Source organism: Trachurus japonicus, chromosome 16 (genome assembly GCF_045865225.1).
Source record: "Trachurus japonicus isolate A0001 chromosome 16, Traja_1.0".
NCBI classification, from domain to species: Eukaryota; Metazoa; Chordata; class Actinopteri; order Carangiformes; family Carangidae; genus Trachurus; species Trachurus japonicus.
Genome location: NC_140922.1, coordinates 36,662,612 through 36,680,861, shown reverse-complemented (window position 1 = coordinate 36,680,861; position 18,250 = coordinate 36,662,612). Strand labels below are relative to the sequence as shown.

General features: G+C 40.6%; 1 protein-coding gene across 1 annotated transcript in view; it reads right to left on the bottom strand.

The window, feature by feature from the left end:
- The window catches only part of myo1eb (myosin IEb), a 33,411-nt gene extending 22,048 nt beyond the window's left edge, over window positions 1–11,363 (bottom strand). Inside the window, exons 1-16 of the mRNA XM_085803210.1 lie at window positions 11,213–11,363; window positions 10,304–10,393; window positions 9,914–10,008; window positions 9,720–9,807; window positions 8,677–8,766; window positions 8,454–8,585; window positions 6,045–6,179; window positions 5,092–5,224; window positions 3,991–4,187; window positions 3,406–3,486; window positions 2,543–2,629; window positions 2,365–2,451; window positions 1,833–2,000; window positions 1,434–1,519; window positions 1,234–1,315; window positions 558–763 (exon numbers count right to left, since the gene is read on the bottom strand). Of these exons, the coding sequence (XP_085659336.1) occupies window positions 558–763; window positions 1,234–1,315; window positions 1,434–1,519; window positions 1,833–2,000; window positions 2,365–2,451; window positions 2,543–2,629; window positions 3,406–3,486; window positions 3,991–4,187; window positions 5,092–5,224; window positions 6,045–6,179; window positions 8,454–8,585; window positions 8,677–8,766; window positions 9,720–9,807; window positions 9,914–10,008; window positions 10,304–10,393; window positions 11,213–11,290 (1,835 nt within the window). The 5' untranslated portion in view covers window positions 11,291–11,363. The remainder of the gene's footprint in view (window positions 1–557; window positions 764–1,233; window positions 1,316–1,433; window positions 1,520–1,832; window positions 2,001–2,364; window positions 2,452–2,542; window positions 2,630–3,405; window positions 3,487–3,990; window positions 4,188–5,091; window positions 5,225–6,044; window positions 6,180–8,453; window positions 8,586–8,676; window positions 8,767–9,719; window positions 9,808–9,913; window positions 10,009–10,303; window positions 10,394–11,212) is intronic.
- Between the last annotated feature and the right edge of the window lie 6,887 nt (window positions 11,364–18,250).

The following is an 18,250-nucleotide window of genomic DNA, read 5'->3' as shown; positions in this document are numbered from 1 at the left end:
GTTGTTACCTCTGCAGGAACTTGTTACCTCTGCAGGAACTTGTTGTTACCTCTGCAGGAACTTGTTGTTACCTCTGCAGGAACTTGTAACTTGTTGTTACCTCTGCAGGAACTTGTTGTTACCTCTGCAGGAACTTGTAACTTGTTGTTACCTCTGCAGGAACTTGTTGTTACCTCTGCAGGAACTTGTTGTTACCTCTGCAGGAACTTGTTGTTACCTCTGCAGGAACTTGTAACTTGTTGTTACCTCTGCAGGAACTTGTTGTTACCTCTGCAGGAACTTGTAACTTGTTGTTACCTCTGCAGGAACTTGTAACTTGTTGTTACCTCTGCAGGAACTTGTTGTTACCTCTGCAGGAACTTGTAACTTGTTGTTACCTCTGCAGGAACTTGTTGTTACCTCTGCAGGAACTTGTTGTTACCTCTGCAGGAACTTGTAACTTGTTGTTACCTCTGCAGGAACTTGTTGTTACCTCTGCAGGAAATTGTTGTTACCTCTGCAGGCACTTGTTGTTACCTCTGCAGGAACTTGTTGTTACCTCTGCAGGCACTTGTTACCTCTGCAGGAACTTGTTGAAGACCCGTCTGTAGGCGTATCCGGCCCGGCGGACCCTGATGTTCTCCCTCAGGCCCAGATACTCCACCTGGTGGTGGACCCGGTTGTCCTCCCAGTCCCGAGGACGTTTGGTCTCGTTGGGTTTGATGCAGCGGATGTAGTGAGGGGTGCACTTCATCAGGGTCTGGACCAGACTGTTGGCTTGTTTCTGAAGGGGGTGGGGGGGGGAGGTAGATAACAGCAGCTCAATATGGGGTGACTAAACTATAACTAAGACTAAGACTAAATAAAAACTAAACTAGTCAATTCCTCTAAAATAAAAACTAAAGGCAAGGCAATTTTTTCTATATAGCCCGTTTTTACCACCAGTTTGTCTCAAAGGGCTTTACATGGCATCACAACAACATCCTCTGTCCTTAGACCCTCACATCCACTGAGGAAAAACTCCATGGAAAACCCTTTTAACAGGGAAAACCAGCTTAACGGGAGGACTGGATGGCAGACTGGTTCATAGGAAGAGAGGACAGACCAGCTTAGGACTAAAACTAAACTAAACTAAAACTGATTCATCATGGTTGAACCCACTTAAACTAAACTGAAATAAAAAGTAAATCTGAAAAACTAATGAAAACTAGAAAACTATAACAACCTTGGTGTGAACAGAGTTACAACACAGACCTTGATCTTGCTGCTGGCCGTGGACGGACGTCCTCTCTTCTCCGCCTCCAGGTTCTCAGGGAACAGAGCTCTGATGAACGGACTGACCACAAACACAACACAACAACAACAGCCGTGAGGTCACATGTCTCACACACACACACACACACACACACACACACACACACACGGTGACAATGTGTAGATGTGTATTCACGTACAATTCGCTGCTCTGCATCAGTTCGATGATGTCGTTGAACAACACATCTCTGTTCCTCTCACAGAAACCGCTGACATCATAGGACACCTGGAGAGGTGGACAGGTAGACAGGTGGACAGACAGTGTCAGAGAGACAGACAGACAGATGGACAGACAGACAGATGGACAGACAGACAGATGGACAGACAGACAGACAGACAGATGGACAGACAGTGTCAGAGTGACAGACAGACAGATGGACAGGTGGACAGGTAGATCTTTCTGTGTAAATATCTCATGTTACAACATGAAAAACCTATTCAGGTGCGGTCTAGATATATGTACAAAATCTATTTTCTTTTCCAATTTAGCTGGTGTGGCTTATATTTAGGTGCGCTTAATAGTCCGGAATTTACGGTACCTTCCCGGCGTAGTGGTGGACGATGAATCCTCGGTTCCAGCTGCTGAAGTGCTCGTGAGCTCCGATCTGTCCCTGCAGCTTCTGCAGCAGCGTCTGGTCGGCGCCCTCTCCTTTAGCGTGCATCGTAGCGCACACGTCGTCCAGGATGCTCATCACCCCCGGAGGATTCTGGGGGAAAAAATATTTTTTTGATTTTTTTTGAAATATTGTGCATTTGTGCGCCTTTTTTACATACAGAGAGTCCAGGTTTTGAAAAGGGTTTACGTTCACTCTATAATATAGTATGTTAATTTATAGGCTCCTACAGTATTTGTGCAGATAAATGTTGAAAATGCTAAAGACTAAAAATCATCGAGAGAATCGACAATATCGTAGAATCGCAATTTTAATCGAATCACCATCCAAAAAAAATCGTAGAAGAATCGAATCGGGAGAAAAGCAGATCGTCCCAGCCCTAACGGTTACAGCGTCTCAGAGACCAGTTCTGACCTGAGATCAGATCTGAATCCTCTTCTCTGATTGGCTGACTCACCAGCTTGGACTCGATGAGGTCACACACCACCTTGTTGTTAAAGTACTCGATGGGCGTCCACTTGATTCCCTCCTGGACGTACTCCTCCTGCAGAGACAGAGACAGAGACAGGACGTGAGGTGATGACATCATCATGACTGGACGTGATGACGTCATCGGGAGCCGATGATGATGTCACCTGCTCGGCCTTCAGCGTCAGCTCGATGAAGATCTGCTGCAGCTTCTCGTTGACGAAGTTGATGCAGAACTGCTCAAAGCCGTTTTTCTGAAACAAACAACAAAGTAGAAGTGTCTCAATCAACCATCAATCAATCGATCGATCAACCAACCACCCAACCACCCAATCAACCAATCAACCAACCAACCAACCAACCAATCAACCAATCAATCAATCAATCAATCAATCAACCAACCACCCAACCAATCAACCAACCACCCAACCAACCAATCAACCAATCAATCAACCAACCAATCAACCAACCAATCAATCAATCAATCAATCAACCAACCACCCAACCAACCAACCAATCAATCAACCAACCACCAACCAATCAACCAACCACCCAACCAACCAATCAACCAATCAATCAACCAACCAATCAACCAACCAACCACCCAACCAACCAATCAATCAACCAATCAATCAACCAACCACCCAACCAACCAACCAAACACCCAACCAACCAATCAACCAATCAACTAACCACCCAACCAACCAATCAACCAACCAACCACCCACCCACCCAACCAATCAACCAACCAACCAAACACCCAACCAACCAACCAATCAACCAACCACCCAACCAACCAATCAACCAATCAATCAACCAACCACTCAACCAACCAACCAAACACCCAACCAACCAATCAACCAACCAACCAAACACCCAACCAACCAATCAACCAATCAACTAACCACCCAACCAACCAACCAATCAACCAACCAACCACCCAACCGACCGACCGACCGACTGACCGACCAACCAATCAACCAATCAACCAACCAGTTACAGATTCAGAAGTAAAGTTGTAACTTGGTACCTGGAAGATCTCGAAGCCGTAGATGTCGAGGACTCCGATGTTCAGCTCCTCCTGGTCTTTCTGCATGGCCTTGTTAACACACTACACACACACAATGTTACCACTTTTTTTGAGAAATTTTACCACATTTTTTCTCAAAAACATTTTGCGAAATCTTGCCGCTTTTTCTAGAAATCTTTTGAGAAATTTTACTATTTTTTCTCAATAAAAAAAAACATTTTACTTTTTAATTTTTTGAGACATTTTACCACATTTTTTCAAAAAAAAAATTGAGAAATTTTACCACTTTTTTTTTTAGAATTCTTTTGAGAAATGTTACTATTTTTTTCTCAATTTTACCACTTTTTTCAAAAAAAATCCCAAACCTATTTTTATTTGAATTTTACCACTTTTATCTAGAAATGTTTTAACTTTTTTGAGAAATTGTACCACTTTTTTTTCCAGAAATGTCTCTATAATCTTTATAATCGTTTACCACCTAAAAAGCAGTTTACCCACTACACAACATTAGTTAGACTACACCACTGGTATGAACACACAGTGAGCCTTCAATAAACCAATGTGTGTGTGTGTGTGTGTACTGACGTCGACCAGGAAGTCGAACAGCCGTGTGTAGAGCGCCTTGCTCAGGGCGTCTCGGGTGAAGGTGGCCTGCTCCGTGTTCAGCGTCACGGCGATGGACTCGGTCTTCCCGCCCCACTTGCTGTCCATGATCCTGCTGGTCAGTTTGCTGCACAGGGAGTCCTGAGGGATTCCCAGCAGGAAGGACGGGAACGCCAGGACTGACGGGACACACACACACACACACACAGGGACATGGAACTTCTGAAAATTTTACGACTTTTCTAGATTTTTAAAACTTTTTTACTTAATTTTTTACCACTTTTATTTATTTATTTATTTTTACCAGTTTCTTCTAGAATTTTTAAACTTTTTTAGAGAAATTTTACCACTTCTTGAGAAATTTTACCACTTTTTTTCTTGAATTTTTCTTTTTAACACTTTTACTGTTTTACTTCTTTTTTTTTAAATTTTACCACTTTCTCTAGAATTTTTAAACAACTTTTTTGGGAGAAATTTTACCGCTTCTTGAGACATTTTAGCACTTTTTTCTTGAATTTTTCTAGAAATATTTAAACATTTTTTGGAGAAATTGAAACCACAATTTTTCCTGAAATTTCTTTACAATATTTCCCAAAAATCACGCCATTGGCCCTAATTTGAAAGTATATATTGACTAAAAAAGTAACGTTCTTCACTGTCAGAACAAATATTTCTGTATTACTGGTGTTCGCTGTTTTTTTATATACATTTTACCACTTTCTCTAGAATTTTTAAACAACTTTTTTTTTTTTTTAGAAATTTTACCACTTCTTGAGAAATTTTACCACTTTTTTCTAGAATTTAAAAAAAAAACTTTTTTGAGAATTTTTCTGGAAGTGTTAAAACGTTTTTGGAGAAATTGAAACCACATTTTTCCAGAAATTTCTTTACAATATTTCCAAAAATTCACGCCATTGGCCCTAATTTGAATGTATATATTGACAAAAAAGTAACGTTCTTCACTATCAGAACAAATATTTCTGTATTTCTGGTGTTCGCTTCAAAGTTTTGTCCAATGGGGGTGGGTGGTCTAATGAGGTGATGACATCACGGTGACATCACGGCGGGGGGGCGGGGTCTTACAGTCCTGGCTCTCCACCACGGCGTAGTTGTTCTCCTCCCTGAAGCTGATGTTCCCCAGGTGAAGGATCCCAGCGACCAGCTGCAGAACCGAGTCCTGGTCCTCAAGGGACAGACCTACTACGGACATGGCCCCCTAAAGACAGACAGACAGGTAGAGAGGTGAGACAGACCCACCACGGACATGGCCCCCTGGGGGTGAGACAGGTAGAGAGGTGAGACAGGTAGAGACAGACAGGTAGAGACAGACCCACCACGGACATGGCCCCCTGGAGGTTAGACAGGTAGAGAGAGGTGAGACAGACAGACAGACAGGTAGAGACAGACCCACTACGGACATGGCCCCCTGAGGACAGGAGAGCAGACTAGAGCTCTGTAAAAGAGAGTAAGGACACCTCCATTGACTCCTGTGGTAAGGGTTTAAGGGTTTAAGGGTTTAAGGGTTTAAGGGTTTAAGGGTTTAAGGGTTTAAGGGTTTTGCCCCCTAGTGGCAGGATATGGGTGTTGCAGAAGCGCCCAGAAAACCCATTCACTCCAATGTATGTGTGTTGCCCACTTGCTGGTAAATTGATGAAAACGGCCGTGTTTTTGTTTTTAGGTGTCTTGGTCATATCAAATTATACTTAGAATTAGTTTATTACAAAATGTAGATTGAAACATTCATGTAGACAACTGTTTTTTTTTACTGGCCTATGTGTTAATGTTTATCTGTAAAGGATCCTCAATGATGCTATTAACGTGGGTGATCTATAAATGTCCTTAAATTATTGAAAACACCACACTGCTCATTCACCAACAATGCAGAGATGTCAGTTCTTTAGTAAAACCCATATTCCTCCACCAGGAGGCGCTGCCATTGGACCAATGCATGTTGTTACTCTCTTTTACACTGCTCTAGGTTACCCTAACCCTACAGACAGACAGACAGGTAGAGACAGACAGACAGGTGAACAGACCATAGTATCGGTGAACTCCTTCTTGTCGTTGAGGTCCTCCACCGTGTAGGTTCCTGATTGGTTGAGGTAGTTGTAGTAGTCGGGGGTCGTGACCCCGAGGTTTTCCCGCTGCTCGCTGCTCGCCCCCTCCAGCAGCTGTAGGGGTCAGAGGTCACAGAGAGGTCAGAGGTCACAGTGAGGTCACAGAGGAGAAACGATGGCTGCATTCGAAACCTCATACTACACTGCTAGTACGTACTGATTTGGCTAAAATGCAGTATGTAGTATGCAGTATGCAAACAAAAGCAAAATCTGCAGTATGTGAAAAATTCCCGGATGTCGTACTGATTCGGGAAATATTGGTTATCTCCTAAAAATAATGTAACCAGCCGGTGGTAAACCTCTAAAAACCTGCGGGTAAGTTAACTAGCGATGGTTTTCTCCCCCGGGATGAGGACGGAGGTTGGCCGGCCGAGCAGCTCTGCAGACCGGCTGCTGTCTCTGTGATGTCCCGGTCGCTGCAGAGCTTCACTTCTAATATATACAATCAACGTTGCTCTAAGGACTTCCTGAAAAATGTGGTACGATTTGGTGTTTCTACAGTAAATATTTTGGAGAGGCTGGCAGTTTTAAAACATCAGGCCGTTCTGCTCCTCTCAGAAAATTCTGGACAAGGTGTCAATTCCATATTTAGTGCCTCTGCAAGATGTTTAAAAACAGCCGTCCAGTAAACTTGCAGACGGGGACACGACCAAAACATGTGGGTCATGTTTGCTGGTGATAAGTGACACCTATTGCATGTGTCTGCGACATTGGGATAAATTTTGGAAAGTTTGGAATTGGTAAAATAAATACGATGGACAACCTTAAATTGTATCAGATTAAGCCTGGAGCAAGATGTGCTGTTATTTACACGAATTAATGCTGAGTCCCAGTCACCGTCATCGATAACCCTGCCAAGTTCTTGTTCCCAGTCTTTCTTGATTTTATCAAGAGATGTCTCTTTGAGATGGGATATTAAGGTGTACATTTTTGAGATAAGGCCTTTCTGATTTGTGGGAATTTCCAAAATTGATTCAAGTAGGCTACTGAGTTAGGAGGGATATTGGGGAAACAGGTACTATTGGATTTAACAAAGTTACGAACCTGGAAGTATCGGAATAGGTGAGACTTGGGAAGGTTAAATTTTTAAAGTCTCTCTGATATTTTGAGCACATTGTGAGAGACAGAACAAGTTTGTCTACAATTTTCTGAAAAAATTATGTGTGTAGAGTGTAAATTGTGGCCGGGCCGAGTGTGGAAAGAGAAAAAGAAAGAGAAAAAGTTTTTCTGGCATCTCTCCCACTCTAACCGATGATGTCACCCACTCTGACACGAACATTCCGTGCAATACACACCCATTATAAACTCATAATTTCTCCAAAAATGATCATGGTCATTGATCAGGGATTGATCAAAAACTATATGACCTATCAAAACGTGGAGTAATACGACAATACACAAGACTTGTGTCTACTGTTTAAAGTTTAAATGGAGTCTCTAGGTGAAAGTATGCCTGAGCAGTAGACGTTTGTTAAACTCCAATGATTGGTCTTTTTCGCTCTTTTTTTTCCCGCCCGTCCCATTGACTTACATGCAAAATTTTTGGCAAAATATTTTGGTCCCTGCAGCTATTTCATAGCTGTTGGGACCAGTCCCCGGTGCGATGGCCCGTGGCCCTAATAAAGTTACATAATAACAGCGCTAGAGCGAGAAATAAAACAGCTTTTCACCTGTTTTACAGCTACCGCTACCGGTTGCTGTGAAATGCATTCTGGGAAACTTGTATACTACTGTTACTGCGATGATAACAGCGTCGGTCTGCTGAAGTAGCAGACTGAATCCCACATTCAGTATGCAGTATACAGTATATACTAACGCAGTATGTAGTAGTATAGCAGTACGGTAGTATGCGGTTTCGAACACAGCCCATATTTAAGTTGTTTACATGATGTCACAACTAAAGGGTCATTCTGTGTTTCAGGACGTTTGACTTCCTGTTTCTTCAAAGAGTGATGTCATCAACCAGAGTCCAGAGTACATGTTGCAGTACCTGGTAGTAGATGTTGTAGTACTTGTAGTACTTGTTGCAGTACCTGGTAGTAGATGTTGTAGTACTTGTTGCAGTACCTGGTAGTAGATGTTGTAGTAGTACTTGTAGTACATGTTGCAGTACCTGGTAGTAGATGTAGTAGTACTTGTAGTACATGTTGCAGTACCTGGTAGTAGATGTAGTAGTACTTGTAATACTTGTTGCAGTACCTGGTAGTAGATGTTGTAGTACTTGTAGTACTTGTAGCAGTACCTGGTAGTAGATGTTGTAGTACTTGTAGTACTTGTAGCAGTACCTGGTAGTAGATGTTGTAGTACTTGTAGTACTTGTAGCAGTACCTGGTAGTAGATGTGGAAGTTCCTCTCTCCTGGATTCTGGGACACGACTCGACTTTTCTCCAACAGGAAGTTGGAGATTTTGCCGCCGTCCGGAGCGCCGCCGCGACTGAACTGGATCTCAAAGTACTTCCCCTGTGAGGAGGAAACACGCGTCTTTGTACTCTGATATTTACTGTACTGAGTATATATGTACTACTCCCTGTGGTGTACTTGTTGTACTCACGAAGCGGCTGGAGTTGTTGTTGCGGACCGTCTTGGCGTTGCCGAACGCCTCCAGCAGCGGGTTGGACTGCAGGATGATGTCTTTGACGTGCTGCAGAGACGTTACCATGGTGACAGAGAGACGTTACCATGGTGACACAGAGACGTTACCATGGAGACAGACAACAGTCAGAGCTGCTGTAGTACTGTGGACCGGTACTCACTACTTAGTACTGAGACCAGTACCTGCAGTACAAGTATCTGAAACTGACCCAATACATCAGTCTGTGTGGACCCTAAACAGCTGTAAACTAGGCAGTACTCTGAGTAGTAGTACTACTCTACTACTTTACTACTCTAATGTGTACTCGGATGTGTACTCTGATGCAGTGGTGTAGTCTATGTGATACTGAAAATGCATAAATACTTCAGTAAACCCAATACAACAAAAAAAGTTTTTTTTAATCTATTTATTTTTTTACCACTTTTCCTAGATTTTTTTGAGAAATTTGACCAGTTTCTTCCCAATTTTTCTTTTCTACTTTAACAATTTTTTAAACGAAATATTACCCTTTTTTGAATTATTGTTTGTCCCCTTTTTTTTGAGAATTTTTTTTTTTAACTATTGACTTTATACTATTTTTACTTTTACCACTTGTTTTTATTATTGTTTGACTTAATTTTTTACCACATTTTTCTAAATTTTTTTTAACTTTTTTGTTTATTTTCTTGAAATTTTACCACTTTTTTCTAGAAATATTTCAACTTTTTTTGGAGAAATTGTACCACTTTTTCCAGAAATGTCTCTATAATCTTTCAAAAATGTAGCTACGCCTAATGTAAACGTTTTAATTGATTGTTTGTGTATTTCTGGTGTTTGCTTCAAAATGTCCTTGATGTAAAACAGTTAGAGAACCACCTCTATGTGATACAAGTATGAACAGTTTACTACAGACAATTAGACTACACCATTGCTCTGCTGTGTACTGTGTGTAGTACTGTGTGTAGTACTGTGTGTAGTACTGTGTGTAGTACTGTGTGTACAGTGTGTAGTACAGTGTGTACCTGTACTCTGTCTCCTCCTCCAGAAACCTTGGACACGTAGCTCATGATGTATTTGGCTGCAACTGTTTTCCCAGCTCCGCTCTCCCCGCTGACACAAACAACAACAACAACAACAACAACAACAACAACACAATAAACAAAGACAACAACATCATCAACCACTGTTGTTGTTGTTTATGAGTAAAGGTAAATACCTGATGATGACACACTGGTTCTCGCTGTCGATCATCATGTTCCTGTACATGTTGTCGGCCAGAGCGAAGACGTGTGGCGGGTTCTCGTACTGCGCCTGGTGTCGGAAATGAGGTCACATCTCATTAAATATGCGCTCATTTGCATAAATTAGGGGTAAAAAGTGTCTAAAAACAAGCTAAATGTTCATTAATGTACACTGTCCCTCTCGAACAAATAAAGGAAAATGAAATGAAAAATGAAATATATCAACAATCCCCTCTGGAAAAACCTTCAGAATATAGACAGGAATAAAAAATAATAAAATAAAAACATAGTATGAGAGATCATGTGTTGTTGTGTTGTTGTGTTGTTGTGTTGTTGTGCTGTTGTGTTGTTGTTGTGTGTCTCACCGCCCCCTGGTACAGCTCCACCTCCCGGTCGCTGAAGTACGGAAGCTGCTTGAACGGGTTCACGGAGATCAGGACCGGACCGATGTAGGTCTGGACAGGACCGGGTCAAGGACTCTACTGGACCAGGACCAGGACCTGGTCTGTGGTGCAATGCATTCTGGGTAAATTAAGACCCCTTTCAGAATAAAAGACGGCCGCTCCAGTCAGATGGTTCCAGCTGCTCACCAAAACAGAGTCAACTGCCCCAGAATATTAAAAAATAAAATGTAAATGTGTTTCTAGAAAGGATTAGGTTTCCTTTGTGGTTTTGAAACCACTTTTTTCCAGAAATTTCTCTATAATATTTCCCAAAATTCACACCATCGGCCCTAATTTGAACGTAAAAAAGAAACGTTCTTCACTGTCAGAACAAATATTTCTGTATTACTGCTTCTTTTTTTTAAAATACATTTTACCACTTTCTTTAGAATTTTTAAATTCTTTTATTTTTGGGGGTGGGGGGGTTACCACTCTTATCGTCACTTTTTTCTAGATTTTTTTTTTTTTTTTTTTTTTACTTTTTTGAGAATTTTTCTAGAAGTAGGCTATTTAAATGTTTTTGGAGAAATTGAAACCACATTTTTCCAGAAATTTCTCTACAAAAATTCACACCATCGGCCCGGTCAGAACAAATATTTCTGTACTGGTGTTCGCTTTACTTTTATATTAAATTTTACCACTTTCTCTAGAATTTTTTAACAATGTTTTTGGGAAATGTTACCACTTTTTTCTAGATTTTTTCTTTTTGTGACTTCTTTTGCGAATTTTTCTAGAAATGTTTAACAAATTTTTTCAATATCTGAATAATTTTCGTTTGGTGTTAGTTTGTTTTTTCATGTTGTTTTCACTCTGAAACTAAAATGAGGATACGAAGATGTAGTCGTCCATGTATCTCTTCTTCAGGTTGTCGGTGATGGCGTCCTCGTTGATCTTGGACAGCAGCACCATGTCGTCCACTCCGCCCACCTTCACGTTCTGGGCCGACCAATGGTAGCGCTCCTTACTGCCCTGTGGGAGGGGGGGGGGGGGGGGGTTAGGACAGCTGGAGGGGGGTGTGTGTGTGTGTGTGTGTGTGTGTGTGTGTTTGTATGTATGTCCAGAGGGGTATTGCACAAAAGTAGGATAAAGAAATCCAAACTATAATCACAACTCAAGTTCCTTTCACAAACCAACAGTTGTGCACTTTGCCTAAATGATGAGCAGTGGAAGATGATTCATTGCACAAATTCCTTCTAATCTGAAGTTAAATATAAGAACATTATGCAGTCTGCTGCTGCAATAAATTGCTGATATGTTCACATGAGGTGTATAAATTATTTGGAAGGTTCCTGCTCACACTCACTCAATTTTATTCTTATTTTCTTACCTCAACCAATATTTAGGCCAATATATTTTGTAACATATTTCATAAAAATAAAGATAAATCTATATGCCATTTTTGCTCCATTGCTTTGTATGAGAAGCCAGTGATGTAAATGTATTTTGTTTGTTTAGAAATCAGGCCAATATGAACATAAGAACATGGAATAACTGTGTGAAACACGTTGATTTCTGATCAGAGTGACTGCTGACTTCACAGATAAAGAGCCTGGCTGTTATTATGGTCTGGAGCAGGCTAGCTGCAGAGAATAAATCACCATAGTAACTTGACCAGGATAAAGGTATCCAGCTTTTGAACAGCCGACTTGAGGCTAAATTCAGCCAGGATAACCAACATATCCCGGGTTAATCCCTGATCTAGGTTTTGTGCAACACCCCTCTGAATTCCCAGCATTCCTCAGTCCTGTTGGATCTTGCTGAGGATCAGGGAATGCCGACGCCTCGACACGCAGAGCTGAGTGTGTGTGTGTGTGTGTGTGTGTAAAACATTCCTACTCTGAGGAAACAGAACCGACGATCAATAACTGATCAATACAAACAGACACTGACTGTGTGTGTGTGTGTGTGTGTGTGTTGGTGATTCTGCACAAACACACACACACACCAACACCTTGATCTGTGTTGATGATGTCACAATCAGCTGATCTACAGAGGAACAAAGTGTTGAGACTTAAACCCGTAAATAAAACCCTTAAACCCTTAAAAGTTACAAATTACAAGTTACAAGTGTATTTATTTAGAAACGGGACAAAACATATTAATGAACATTTTAAAAGAACAATGTGTATATGAAAAGAGATTTCTATCTCCTGTCCCATGGGCAGGTAGAAGAGAAGAGAAGACTCTTAACATCTGCACTGCAAAAACTCAAGAATATTTGTCTTATTTCTTGTCAAAATGTCTCATTTCTAGTCAAAACTAATCTCTTTCCACTTAAAATAAGACTCATCACCTAAAAATGAACTTGTTTTTAGATCATTTTCACTTGTTTCAAACTAATTTTCACTTGAAATCAGTAGAAAAATCTGACAGTGAAAGCAAGTTTTTTGTGTTTGTAATAAGAAAAAAAAACTTGCTCCACTATCAGATTTTTCTACTTATTTCAAGTGAAAATCTGCTTAAAAGAAGTTAAAAAAAATAATAATTAAAAAAAGTGTATAAAGACAAGCTACTTTTAAGTAGAATTTGATTTGTTTTGACTAGAAATAAGACAAATATTCTTGGTAAGAGTTTGAGTTTTTGCAGTGTGGGTGGTTTTCTCTGCTCATGTGGATCCAGATGTGGTCGTTTCTTGCTGACGAACCCGTTGGACGTCCATGTTGATGCTGTCTGTCTATCTATCTATCTATCTATCTATCTATCTATCTATCTATCTATCTATCTATCTATCTATCTGTCTATCTGTCTATCTATCTGTCTATCTATCTATCTATCTATCTATCTATCTATCTATCTATCTATCTATCTATCTATCTATCTATCTATCTATCTATCTATCTATCTGGTTTTAGACGTTTTGTCTCTGAAGAACTTTCTAATGTGCAGCTGGATTAATAGAAAGCAGGACTTTTCATTAGTGGATCACTGGAACCAAAACAACACAATACTCAACATTTCTTCTGTATTTTTATGGAATCGATCAATTTTAAGTGTTTAACAGCTTTTTTAGGATTAGTTTAGTTAGTTTAGTCTTCTGGCTGCGATTGGACTGAAGGTCACAGACTGAAAGCTTGATGAAATAATCTGATCTATGCACAGAGCTGAGTGTGTGTTGCCGTGGTGACGGGACTGAAAGAGATGGAACTGGACCGGTTCAATAAAAACACACGAGACATTTAGAGACATCGGGTCGTTCTGGTTCCAGTGATCCACTAATGAAAAGTCCTGTTTTCTATCAACGTGTTTCATGTCTATATGAAACCAGCTGCACATTAGAAAGTTCTTCAGAGACTAAACGTCTAAAACCACACTGCAAAAACCTTAAAATCTTACCAAGAATATTTGTCTTATTTCTAGTCAAAATGTCATTTCTAGTCAAAACTAAACTCTTTCCACTTAAAATGAGAAAAAGCAGCTTGTTTTTAGACACTTTTTACTTCTTTCAAGCAGATTTTCACTTGAAATAAGTAGAAAAATCTGATAGTGGAGCAAGTTTTTCTTCCTTATTACAAACACAAAAAACTTGCTTTCACTGGCAGATTTTTCTACTTATTTCAAGTGAAAATTAGTTTGAAACAAGTGAAAATGATCTAAAAACAAGTTCATTTTTAGGTGATGAGTCTTATTTTAAGTGGAAAGAGATTAGTTTTGACTAGAAATGAGACATTTTGACAAGAAATAAGACAAATATCCTTGGAAAGATTGTGAGTTTTTGCAGTGTAGGAACCAGGCTGAAGGTCCAGATGTTCGTCCAGGAGGAGCAGATGCAGAAACACAGAGAAACGACCAACATCTGGACGTCCAGAACGGGTTCTTCAGCAAGAAACTACCACATCTGGATCCACATGAGCAGAGAAATCCACCCAGATGTTAAAGGGTTTAAAAGTTTAAGAGTTAAAGGGTTTAAGAGTTTAAGGGTTTAATTTAAGGGGTTTAAGTCCCAACACTTTGTTCCTCACTCAGACATTTGAACACAACTTGAATCATCAGCAACTGGATGGATGGATGGATGAATCAGCAGCTGAAGAATAATAATAAAAATAAAAAAGTCAAAGCTCATTTTGACCCTGCAGGCTTCCGTAGCCGGGGTCACTCCTCCTGTCACCGGCCGTTTCCACGGCAACAGGAGGGAAACCGTCCGGACACGTTGAGGATTCCAGCTGTCAACGGATTTACTCTGAAACAACTCTCATCTGGAGGTTTACTAACATTTAAATATATATAATATACACTGCTCAAAGAAATAAAGGGAACAGTTAAACAACACATTGTAACTCCAGGTAGCCTACATCACACCTGTGTGAAATCAACCTGGATGATAATGTTGATTGACATTGATCATTTTGATGTTATTTTGTTCTCAACACACTCTACTATATATTGAATAATGATTTTAAACTGCAATATTTCATTAACTGAGATCTAAGATGTGTTTAATGTTGAAGTGTTCCCTTCCCTTTATTTTATTTTTGTGAGCAGTGTAGCTATATATGTTATTCACATTTTATTTGCTTTTTAATTAAACTTTGATTCACTTATTGATTATTGATCAGATCTTTAACCTTATTATTGATCAGTGATCGACTGGTTTTACTTCTGTCTGAGCAAATAAACTCATCTAAAGGGTTAGTTCAAACAAACAGCAGCTCAGGTCTGATCCAGAACCAGGACCAGAACCAGAACCAGGTCTAGACCCTGAGGGACCATAAACCTTGATTAATTTATTGATTATTGATCAGATCTTTAACCCTATTACAGGAACAAGATCATTGAAATAAACTCATCGAAAGGGTTAGTTCAAACAAACAGCAGCTCAGATCTGATCCAGGACCAGGACCAGGACCAGGATTAAGATTAAGATTAAGATGCTTTATTGTCATTGTAAATCATACAACGAAATGTCCATTTGAGGCATAAATTAAACCCTTAAACCCTTAAACCCTTAAACTCTAAACCCTTAAACATCTGGGTGGTTTTCTCTGCTCTGCACACACACACATCCCAGAAACCCATAGCAGCATTTAGGACCAGAACCAGACCCAGAACCAGGACCAGGTCTAGACCCTGAGGGACCAGGTCTAGGACTAGATCTAGACCCAGAACCAGGTCTAGACCCAGAACCAGGACCAGGTCTGAGCCAGTGAACTCACCATGTCTGCTCCTGCTCCTCCCTCCTTCACTTCCTGCTTCAGAGAAAAGTTAAGACTCAGGAACTGGTCTGAGGTGGATCCAGGTGGACCCAGGTGGACCCAGGTGGACTGGACTCTGTGTAGACCTGGATCAGTCTCAGCCTATCAGGGTCCAGTTCAGTCCGGTTCAGTCTGGTTCTGGCTCAGTGGACTCAGTCTGAGCTGGTCTCTCTCTCCCTGTCTCTGTGTTTCCTCCTTCAGTCTCTTGACTCCGTCTCAACTCTGTGCAGGTGTGGACAGGTGAAGCCCCGCCCCCTCCTCCCGCTGCTGCTGCTGCAGTGAGGAACTCTGGGTAATGTAGTGCTGCTGCAGCTGGAGCTCTGCTGCCCCCTGGTGGCGGGACACGGAGACACAGCTGGTCCACTCACTTGAAACTTTTAAAACTAAAACTAGCAGAGAAATAATTTAATAAACTGTAATGAAACTAAAAATTAGAAGTAGCTCCAACCTCGGGTAAAGTAAAGTAGAGTCAGATAACAGCAGCTTAGTTGTAGTTTTCTTACAGAACTAAGACTAAAACTGAATAAAAACTACAACTAAAACTAAATGAAAACTACAACTAAAACTAAAACTAAATAAAAACTACAACAAAAACTAAAACTAAATAAAAACTACAACTAAAACTAAATGAAAACTACAACAGAGACTAAATAAAAACGAGTCAATTCCTCTAAAATAAACTAAACTGATTCATCACTTGTTGAACTCACTAAAAATAAACTGAAATAAAAAACAATCAAACTGAAAAACTAATTAAGAATAAAAGCTAATGAACGTGTTTAAACCTTAAACCAGCTATAATAACCTCGGTGGGGAAGGAGCTCCCGGTGCATGCTGGGAGTTGGAGTCGCAGCTGTTTCCTGTTGTTTCCTTCAGTCGTCAGGCTCGAAGGTCAAAGGTCATCTGACTCCAGCTGATCATTAACTCCACTGACTTCCTGTGACGTCACTGCGCCTTGGTCTTAGGCCCCGCCCCCTTCAGACACTGACTTCCTGTGACGTCACTGCACCTTGGTCTTAGGCCCCGCCCCCTTCAGGTGAAACTGTGACTCCTCTCTAGAAATCTCCACTTCAGCAGCTTCCAGACACCAAACCTTCCACTTTGATCCCTTTCTATATCCTGAAGGTTTTTACAGAGGGGATTGTTGATATATCATTCACAGCCTCATTTATACAACATTTTATTACTACAAACATGGAGACATTAGATGTTTTAAAGGGCTGGTGACAGTATTTTTCATTTACAGAGTGATAAAAAGAGATATCCACAATCCTCCTCTGTAAAAACTAAAGACTCTAATATGTCAACAAGATAAAACAAAGCAGCTTTATTTCTGTTCTGGAAATATATGCAAATTAGCGCATATTTAATTAGATGTTGCCTCATTTACATATTTAAACATTACATTTGACATAACTTGTGAAGTTTCATGGTGAAGTCTGTTAGTTTAACCCTCCTGTTGTCTTTCTGGGGCAAATTTACCCAATCTGTTCCCTTCCTTCATCCTTCCTTCTTTCCTTCCTTCCTTTCTCCCTTCCTTCTTTACACAATCCTTTTCCCCTTCCTTCCTTCCCTTCATCTTCACTTCTTCTTCCTTCCTCTTTTGATCCAATTGACCCGCCATCTTTCTTTCCTTCCTTTGTCCCTTCCTTCTTTCCACAATCCTTTTTCCCTTACTTCTTCCTTCCTTTTTGACCCAATCTGTTCCCTCCCTCCTTCTATCTTTCCTTCCTTATTTCCTCCCATCTTTCCCTTTGTCCTTCCTTCCTTCCTTCCTTCCTTCCTTGACCCTGTTCACCTGTCGTGTCCCAAATCGTGACCTCTTCGGTAAAAACTAAAGACTCTAATATGTCAACACAATAAAACAAAGCAGCTTTATCCATTGTTCAGATTTCTGTTCTGGAAATATATGCAAATTAGCGCATATTTAATTAGATATGGCCTCATTTGCATATTTAAAGCCCCAGTCTGTAACTTATTTGTCTTTTTATGATCAAAAATCAAACCTGTCTTTCATAAATGCGTATTTGACTGAAGGTGAATCTCAGCTGCATCCAGATGAAAGCTTTCTGGTTCCTTAGAATGAGTTGTTACAAGTCGTTACAAATACAGAAGTGGGCGACGCACCGAACCGAGGCGGCCATGTTGCATCGTGACCGTAGGTAACCACGGAAACGGCCTGTTAAAACCGTCACCACTGTGTAGTGTGAGGAAGGACGGAGGCACCGGTGTTGCATTCAGGTGCAGTCAGGCAGACGGCCGTCGGCAAACCAACCGGATGTCATTTTACTAAAACAATACCACATCACCATGACAACATGTTGTCAGACCACTTGTTTATCCTGTTACATGCAGCGTCTGTTGTCTGTCTGACGTCTGCCCCATTTCACCTGAATGCAACATCAAGAATACGTTCAGATATGCAACCGCACCGCTAGATGGAGGAATTCCTACGTACTATACCTTTAAACTTAAAGTCTGAGTTGTTTAAATGACAGAAGTCTGTTTTGATGCATGTAAATCAGCCTTAAAGGGGACATATTATGCAAAACTCACTTTGTCATAGCTTTAGTGTGTATTTGCCTCCTCACCCCTTAAACGTCAGTTTTGACAACTACGTCAACATTTTGTAAACTGCCATAGTCTGAAAATGCTAGTCTTAAAGCAGAAGTCAGGTGAA